This window comes from Portunus trituberculatus, chromosome 2 (assembly GCF_017591435.1).
Source record: "Portunus trituberculatus isolate SZX2019 chromosome 2, ASM1759143v1, whole genome shotgun sequence".
Taxonomy (NCBI): domain Eukaryota; kingdom Metazoa; phylum Arthropoda; class Malacostraca; order Decapoda; family Portunidae; genus Portunus; species Portunus trituberculatus.
Window position 1 is genome coordinate 4,193,219 of NC_059256.1, and position 10,000 is coordinate 4,203,218.

The 10,000-nt window shown below is 41.0% G+C and overlaps 1 protein-coding gene across 1 annotated transcript in view; it reads left to right on the plus strand.

The window, feature by feature from the left end:
* The window catches only part of LOC123503058 (dmX-like protein 2), a 62,962-nt gene that overhangs the window by 48,339 nt on the left and 4,623 nt on the right, over positions 1 to 10,000 (plus strand). The window contains 6 exon segments of the mRNA XM_045252465.1: positions 278 to 501; positions 883 to 1,007; positions 2,219 to 2,301; positions 2,499 to 2,590; positions 5,006 to 5,092; positions 9,464 to 9,524. Of these exon segments, the coding sequence (XP_045108400.1) occupies positions 278 to 501; positions 883 to 1,007; positions 2,219 to 2,301; positions 2,499 to 2,590; positions 5,006 to 5,092; positions 9,464 to 9,524 (672 nt within the window).

The window sequence follows — 10,000 nt, forward strand, 5'->3', positions numbered from 1 at the left end:
TATTATTATTATTATTATTATTATTATGATTTCTTTTTCCTTCCTCTTCTCCTTTTTACTTCATTTTCTTCTCTTTTCATCCTTTTTCTTGCTATTCTTCTCTCTCTCTCTCTCTCTCTCTCTCTCTCTCTCTCTCTCTCTCTCTCTCTCTCTCTCTCTCTCTCTCCTCCTCTCCTCTCCTCTCCTCTCCTCCCTACTACTACTACTACTACTACTACTACTACTACTACTACTACTACTACTACTACTACTACCACCACCACCACCACCACCCCAGACGATGCAGTAAGTGACCTGTGTGACGGCCTTGATGGGTCTGGCACTGCTGATGGGGGCTCTGAGGGGGGCGGGGAGAGCCACCAGGACCACTCGGAAGGGGGGGCCACGGCGTCGGAGGGGGCCAACACCACCCCCGCCCCTCCTCCCGCCCCGCCCACCCTAGAGCCTGTCCGAATTATCCACAAAGACCAGGATTCAATTACTGCCTTCTGTATCAACAAGGTGAGAGAGAGAGAGAGAGAGAGAGAGAGAGAGAGAGAGAGAGAGAGATTTTCCTCACATATTTTCTTTTTGACTCCATAGAGAGAGAGAGAGAGAGAGAGAGAGAGAGAGAGAGAGAGAGAGAGAGAGAGAGAGAGAGAGAGAGAGAGAGAGAGAGAGAGAGAGAGAGAGACACAGACACAGAGAGAAAGAAAGAAAAAAAACACACACACACACACACACACACACACACATTCCACATTCTCTAAACACTTCTCAAAACTTACACTGATACAAAACTTAACAAAACATCCTTCCCCACAACTGTCCCCCACACACACACACCCACACACCTTCCATTACCACCTCTACAGTCACCCTCACATATATTCCCTCCCTCAGGTGAACCCCGGGCTTGTGTCAGTGGCCACAGTGAGGGAGGTTCAAGAGTTGGATATCTCCCTGCTACTGGAACACCCCTCTTGGTTGACCAATGAGTGTGAATTGGATGTCCTGGCTCTTAATAAGTATGTATGCCTCTGTTAGTGAGTCTGGCAGGTTTAAGAGTGTTTTTAAGGGTGTTGTGGGTGTTTTTAAGGGTGTAGGTGATATTAAAGGGTGTTGTGGGTGTTTTTAAAGGTGTTGTGGGTGATTTTAAGGTGTTGTGGGTGTTTTTAAGGGTGTTGGTGATTTTAAAGGGTGTTGTGGGTGATTTTAAGGGTTTGTGGGTGTTTTTAAAGTTGTTGTGGTGTTTTTAAAGGTGATGTGGTGTTTTTAAGGGTGTTCTGGGTGTTTTTAAGGGTATTATGGTGTTTTTAAGGGTGTAATGGGTGTTTTAAAGGTGTTCTGGGTGTTTTAAAGATTCTGGGTGATTTTAAAGGTGTTCTGGGTGTTTTAAAGGTTCTGGGTGATTTTAAAAGTGTCCTGGATGATTTTAAGGGTTTGTGGGTGTTTGTAAGGGTGTTGGTGATATTAAAGGTGTTGTGGGTATTTTTAAGGATGTTGTGCGTGTTTTTAAAGGTGTAGTGGTGTTTTTAAGGGTGAAATGAGTTTTTAAGGTGTTTTGGGTGATTTTAAAGGTATTATGGGTGTTTTTCAAGGGTGTAGTAGAAGTTACTGGTGTTTTCAAGGGTGTAGTGAAAGTTATTGGTGTTTTCAAGGGCGTAGTGGAAGTTATTGGTGTTTTTCATAGGTGTATTAGAAGTTATTGGTGTTTTCAAGGGTGTAGTGGAAGTTATTGGTGTTTTTCATGGGTGTATTAGAAGTTACTGGTGTTTTCAGGGTGTAGTGGAAGTTACTGGTGTTTTCAGGGGTGTAGTGGAAGTTACTGGTGTTTTCAGGGGTGTAGTGGAAGTTACTGGTGTTTTCAGGGGTGTAGTGTAAGTTATTGGTGTTTTCAAGGGTGTAGTGGAAGTTAATGGTGTTTTTAAGGTGTTTTATGGTTCCAGTGACAGTTTTTGTGAGGAAGTATAATTTTGTGGTGTGTGTGTGTGTGTGTGTGTGTGTGTGTGTGTTGTAGTTTTCCATGGCCTGGGCTTTACGCTGGTGTGGCCCCATCTCCATATCTACACCTATCCAGTTTTTCTTTCAAGCTCTGCACACTCGTTGGTGACACCACTTCCTCACTCAAACTGTTCCATGTCTCAACACATCTTTGTGGGAAACTCTATTTTTTAACATCTCTCAGACATCTTCCCTTCCTCAGCTTCTTACCATGCGATCTTGTGTGTGTTTGCAGGGAGCCCGACGCTGTGCCCTCGTCAAACTTCCTGGTGATTCAAACTCCCATGGACAAGACTATTCTGGAGCCTTCCAAATCGGGTGAGACACACACACACACACACACACACACACACACACACACACACACACACACACACACACACACACACACACACACACACACACACACACACACACACGTGAAAAAAAAATATCCTTGAAAAATCTTAACTTGGTAATAGAAAAAGAAATCGATGAAAAATAAAAATTCTCTCTCTCTCTCTCTCTCTCTCCAGGTCTGGACGGCAACCTCTCCTCCTCCTCCAGCATCAATTTCTCTGGAATGGGTGGACCAGCGATGGGACAGACTGGCCGGGGGACTAATGTGGTGAGTGTGGTGGTGGTGGTGGTGGTGGTGGGTGTTCCTGTGCCTTATCCTGTTCCTTTGTCCTCCTCCTCCTCCTCCTCCTCCTCCTCCTCCTCCTCCTCCTCCTCCTCCTCCTCCTCCTCCTCCTCCTCCTCCTCCTCCTCCTTCTTCTTCCTTCTTCTCTCTCTCTCTCTCTCTCTCTCTCTCTCTCTCTCTCTCTCTCTCTCTCTCTCTCTCTCTCTCTCTTTAATGTTGATATTATTTATTTTATTTATTTATTTATTTTTTTTTTCATTTTTCTACACAAGATTTTTGTATTGGCTTGTTTGTTTGTTTGTTTGTTTGCTTTGCTTTGCTTTGCTTTGCTTGTTTGCTGCTTAGCTCTCACTCACCTATGCACTCTCTCACTTTCTCTCTCTCTCTCTCTCTCTCTCTCTCTCTCTCTCTCTCTCTCTCTCTCTCTCTCTCTCTCTCTCTCTCTCTCTCTCTCTCTCTCTCTCTCTCTCTCTCTCTCTCTCTCTCTCTCTCTCTCTCTCTCTCTCTCTCTCTCTCTCTCTCTCTCACATGCACTCACTCACTCACTCACTGCCTCTCACATGCACCCAATATCTCTCTCTCTCTCTCTCTCTCTCTCTCTCTCTCTCTCTCTCTCTCTCTCTCTCTCTCTCTCTCTCTCTCTCTCTCTCTCGCTGTATATTTTTGTATTTTTAGTTCATTTGTACGCATTTTGTACACACACACACACACACACACACACACACACACACACACACACACACACACACACACACACACACACACACGCCCGGTAGCTCAGTGTTTAGACCGCTGGCTTCACAAGCCAGAGGACCGGGGTTCGATTCCCCGGCCAGGTGGAGATATTTGGGTGTGTCTCCTTTGACGTGTAGCCCCTGTTCACTGTTCACTGTTCACTGTTCACTATTCACTGTTCACCTAGCAGTGAGTAGGTACGGGATGTAAATCGAGGAGTTGTGACCTTGTTGTCCCGGTGTGTGGTGTGTGCCTGGTCTCAGACCTATCCCAAGATCGGAAATAATGAGCTCTGAGCTCGCTCCGTAGGATAACGTCTGGCTGTCTCGTCAGAGACTGCACCAGATCAAACAGTGAAACACACACACACACACCGCGTAGTGTAGTGGTTAGCACGCTCCACTCAGAATCGAGAGGGCCGGGTTCGAGTCCCGGTAAGCGGCGAGGCAAATGGGCGTGTGTGTAGGGTGTGTCGAGGCAGCAGTAAATAGGTACGGGGTGTAACTGGAGGGGTTGTGGCCTCGCTGTCCCGGTGTGTGGAGTGTGTTGTGGTCTCAGTCCTACCGAAGATCGGTCTGTGAGCTCTGAGTGACCAGGAGGTGACCGAGGTGAATTACACACACACTTTTCTACATATGAATGCTTGTGTGTGTGTGTGTGTGTGTGTGTGTGTGTGTGTGTGTGTGTGTGTGTGTGTGTGTGTGTGTACGTACGTATTTACGCTTCTAGACGCTCACAGGCTTACAAACGCACACACAAACTAACATGAATAAGTTTGTTTATTGATGTTTTTTGTTGAATATTTTAATCTTTCCTCTCTCTCTCTCTCTCTCTCTCTCTCCTCTCCCTCTCTCCTCTCCCTCTCCCTCTCCCTCTCTCCCTCTTATGATAAATGTTTTGTTTGTTAATGTAATAAACTGGAATATTGTGTTTGTGTGTGTGTGTGTGTGTGTGTGTGTGTGTGTGTGTGTGTGTGTGTGTGTGTGTGTGTGTGTACAGTAGGAGTAACAAATGGTGTCTTGGTTCTAACACACACACACACACACACACACACACACACACACACACACACACACACACACACACACACACACACACACACACACACACCTGAATCACACTTATAATATACTGAAAACACTCCAAAACACACAAAACACCCAAAACACACCGAAAAAAAACACCCCCAAAACACCCCAAAAACACTCAAAAACACACAAAACACACATAAACACCAAAACACATCAAACACACCAAACACACAAAACACACCAAAACATTCCCAAAACACCCAAAACACACCAAACACCCATAAACACTCAAAACACATCAAAACACACAAAACACCCCAAAACACACAAAACACACAAAACACACAAACATCCCAAAACACAAAACACACCAAACACCCAAACACACACAAAACACAAAATACTAAAACACCCAAAACACACCAAAAAACATACAAAACACCCCAAAACACACCAAAACACACCCAAAACACAAAACACAAAAAACACCCAAAACATACAAAACACACAAAACACCCCAAAACATACAAAACACAAAACACCCCAAACACACCAAAACACTTAAAACACCCCAAAACACCCCAAAAACACCCCAAAACACCCCAAAAACACCCCCACACACACCCACACACAGCTAAAGGAATTGAAAGGCATCCCTGGGGCGTCGAACCCTCGTTTTTGTCGCTTTGTGTGGGAACGGAGCAGACATTACTTACGGCCGGTGAGACAGATGAGTAGGAGAAGGCATTCTGGACACATTCAACCCTGCTCTCTCCAACTGGGTGTTCTCAAGGGTGTAGTGGAAGTTACTGGGTGTTTTCAAGGGTGTAGTGGAAGTTATTTGGTGTTTTCAAGGGTGTAGTGGAAGTTACTGGTGTTTTCAAGGGTTTCAAGGGTGTAGTGGAAGTTACTGGGTGTTTTCAAGGGTGTAGTGGAAGTTATTTGGTGTTTTCAAGGGTGTAGTGGAAGTTACTGGGTGTTTTCAAGGGTGTAGTGGAAGTTACTGGTGTTTTCAAGGGTGTAGTGGAAGTTATTGGTGTTTTCAAGGGTGTAGTGGAAGTTACTGGTGTTTTCAAGGGTGTAGTGGAAGTTACTGTAGTGTTACTTCAAGGGTGTAGTGGAAGTTACTGGTGTTTTCAAGGGTGTAGTGGAAGTTACTGGTGTTTTCAAGGGTGTAGTGGAAGTTACTGGTGTTTTCAAGGGTGTAGTGGAAGTTATTGGTGTTTTCAAGGGTGTAGTGGAAGTTACTGGTGTTTTCAAGGGTGTAGTGGAAGTTACTGGTGTTTTCAAGGGTGTAGTGGAAGTTATTGGTGTTTTCAAGGGTGTAGTGGAAGTTACTGGTGTTTTCAAGGGTGCAGTGGAAGTTACTGGGTGTTTTCAAGGGTGTAGTGAAAGTTATTGGTGTTTTCAAGGGTGTAGTGAAAGTTATTGGTGTTTTTAAGGGTGTAATGGAAGTTACTGGGTGTTTTCAAGGGTTTGGAAGTTATTGGTGTTTTCAAGGGTGTAGTGTTAGTGGAAGTTACTGGGTGTTTTCAAGGGTGTAGTGGAAGTTATTGGTGTTTTCAAGGGTGTAGTGGAAGTTACTGGTGTTTTCAAGGGTGTAGTGGAAGTTATTTGGAGTTTTCAAGGGTGTAGTGGAAGTTATTGGTGTTTTCAAGGGTGTAGTGGAAGTTACTGGTGTTTTCAAGGGTGTAGTGGAAGTTACTGGTGTTTTCAAGGGTGTAGATGAAGTTATTGGGTGTTTTCAAGGGTGTAGTGAAGTGTGGCCTTTGATAACATTCCCGGTTGGAAAGAGAGGAGTGTTGTTTCAGAATACAGAACCTTTTTAACCCTTTATTAATCTGCTGCCGCTGAATTGTGAAGCATTTTCTGAAAGGCTCTGCACATCACCTCCACTGCTCTCCCAAGGCTCTGGTTCAAGTCACACAGGTTTTTAAGAGTGTTTTGACAGTTCTAGTGACAGATTAACAACATTTCTACAGTATGGACAGGGGAAACACACTTCAAAAACTGTATTTGAAGTGACACAGGGTTTTAAGAGTGTTTTGACAGTTCTAGTGACAGATTAACAACATTTCTACAGTATGGACAGGGGAAACACACTTCAAAAACTGTATTTGAAGTGACACAGGGTTTTAAGAGTGTTTTGATAGTTCTAGTGACAGATTAACACCATTTCTACACTACAGACAGGAGAAACACACTTCAAAAACTGTATTTGAAGTGACAGGGTTTTAAGGATGTTTTTAGGGTTGAAGTGACAGATTATCAACATTTCTACATTACAGACAGGAGAAACGTTCTTTTAAAGGCTCTCGTACAAGCAACACAGTTTTATGAGGGTGTTTTTACAGTTCTAGAGACAGATTAGTAACATTCCTACATTGTGAACAGGAGAAACACTCTAAACTGGCTCTATTTGAAGCTACAAAGAGTTTTCAATGATGATTTTACAGTTCTAGAGACAGATTAATAACATTTCTACATTATGAACAGGAGAAACACTCTAAACTGGCTCTATTTGAAGCTACATACAAGAGTTTTCAATGATGATTTTACAGTTCTAGAGACAGATTAGTAACATTTCTATATTGTGAACAGGAGAAACACTCTTTTTAAAGGCTCTATTTGAAGTTACATGCATTTTCAGTGACAATTTTACAGTTCTAGAGACAGATTAGTAACATTTCTACATCATGAACAGGAGAAACACTCTTTATAAAGGCTCTAGTTAGAATGACACAGGTTTTTATGGAGCGTTTTTGTGGTTGTAGTAACATATTAACATTTCTACATCATAAACAAGAAGAAACAGTTTTAAAGGCTCTAATTGAAGTTAGGTGAGTTTTCAAGGGTAAAGTTACAGCTGTAGTGATAGATAGACAACATTTCTACATTATGAGCAGCAGAAACACTCTTGAAATGTCTCCCCCCCCCTCAGTCATCTCTGTGGCCTTAGAAAACTGTGAGTGTTATAGAGCAGAGTGTTTCAGAATACAGCTTATAGATAGACAGGTGCCTGCTTGTGCTGTTATGCTGTTATGCTGTCATGTTACTGCTTGTTGCTGCTGCTGTGTCCCTGATGCTGTTAACCCCCTTCAGTTGATGTGTTTCCATATTCATTCTGGTGACTATTTGGTGATTCTGTACAGCTTCAGAGACTCATGTGGGGGATTAAAATGGTGAAGACTGTGGGCATTAATCTTCTGCCCTCCATAGACCCTTCCTAATGTCAATAAAATGGTCTAATGGTACACAAAACTCAATTAAAATAGTGAAGACTGTGGCCATTAATCTTCTGCCCTCCATAGACCCTTCCTAATGTCAATAAAATGGTCTAATGGTACTCAAAACTCCATTAAAATAGTGAAGACTGTGGCCATTAATCTTCTGCCCTCCATAGACCCTTCCTAATGTCAATAAAATGGTCTAATGGTACTCAAAACTCCATTAAAATAGTGAAGACTGTGGCCATTAATCTTCTGCCCTCCATAGACCCTTGCTAATGTCAATAAAATGGTCTAATGGTACTCAAAACTCCATTAAAATAGTGAAGGCTGTGACCATTAATCTTCTGCCCTCCATGGACCCTTCCTAATGTCAATAAAATGGTCTAATGGTGCACAAAACTCCATTAAAATAGTGAAGACTGTGGCCATTAATCTTCTGTCCTCCATAGACCCTTGCTAATGTCAATAAAATGGTCTAATGGTACTGAAAACTCCATTGAAATAGTGAAGACTGTGGCCATTAATCTTCTGCCCTCCATAGACCCTTCCTAATGTCAATAAAATGGTCTAATGGTACACAAAACTCATGATAAAAAAGTGTCCCAGTACTGAATGGGTTAATGGCCCCAGCATGCTGTGTGGCCCTGCTGTGCTAGTCTGACCACAGCATTACCCTGGCTAGTATACTGTGGCATGTGTCTGTATGTGTGTCTTGGTGTGAAATTTGAGAATATTGCATTTAGAAACGTAGAATTTGTAGATAGGAAATAATAATGAAATGAAGATGGTGAGATGAGAAAAAGAGGTGGTGAAAATAGTAATAGTGAGATGAGAGAAGGAGAGGAAGATAGTGAAATGATAAAAATGATAATAATTTGAACTTTTTAAAATGATAGAAGGATAGGAAGATAGTGAAATGATAAAAATGATAATAATTTGAACTTTTTAAAATGAGTGAAAAAATGATAGTGAAATTATAAAAAAGCATAATAATTTGAACTTTTTAAAATGAGTGAAAAAATGATAGTGAATTATAAAAACAATAATAATTTGAACTTCTTAAAATGACAGAATGAAATATTGATAGTGAAATTATAAAAAAGCATAATAATATGAACTTTTTAGAATGACAGAATGAAAAATTGATAGTGAAATGATAAAAAAAAAAAATAAATAAATAAATAAATAAATAAATAAAACCAGAAATTTCTCACAATAAAAAAAAAAAATAAAAAAATATTAATAATTCAATATATAAAACTGCCATTGATAAATTAGTATAGGCCTATATATTTTATTTATTTATTTATTTATTTATTTATTTATTTATTACTGTGTTAGGGAGTTAGTGAAGTGTCTGTATGTATGTATGTTGTGTTCTGTTACTGCTACTATTGCTGCTACTACTACTACTACTACTACTACTACTACTACTACTACTACTACTACTACTACTACTACTACTACTACTACTACTACTACTACTACTACTACTTTCTCTCTCTCTCTCTCTCTCTCTCTCTCTCTCTCTCTCTCTCTCTCTCTCTCTCTCTCTCTCTCTGCTTGGCCTTGCATGAAAATTGTTGTTGTTGTTGTTGTTATTATTATTATTATTATTATTATTATTATTATTATTATTATTATTATTATTATTATTATTATCATTATTATTATCATTATTATTATTATTATTATCATTATCATCATCATCATCATCATTATCATCATCATTATCATTACTATTACTATTATTGTTTGTATTTGTGCCTGTACTGTATTGTCACTATTATTACTATTTGGACTAATATCTCTACCATTCCTGCTATCATCACCATCATCACCATCTTCATTATCATCACCAGCTACTGAGTCACCGTGTGGAAGGAACAAGAAGAATGACGTCACATCCTGTTCTGCCGCTGTGTAAGTAGTAGTAGTAGTAGTAGTAGTAGTAGTAGTAGTAGTAGTAGTAGTAGTGGTGGTATTAGTAGTTGTAATGGTGGTGGTGGTGGTGTTGGTTTGAGGTGTTGAGAGTACTGGTTAACTCTAGAGAGGTGGACAGAGTAGTGGTGAAGGATTGAGAGTACTGGTTAACTCTTTAGGGAGGTGGACAGAGTAGTGGTGAAGGATTGAGAGTACTGGTTAACTCTTTAGAGAGGTGGACAGAGTAGTGGTGAAGGATTGAGAGTACTGGTTAACTCTAGAGAGGTGGACAGAGTAGTGGTGAAGGATTGAGAGTGAAGGATTGAGAGTACTGGTTAACTCTAGAGAGGTGGACAGAGTAGTGGTGAAGGATTGAGAGTACTGGTTAACTCTTTAGAGAGGTGGACAGAGTAGTGGTGAAGGATTGAGAGTACTGGTTAACTCTTGAAAACCCTGCTAATCATCTCTGCGGCTTT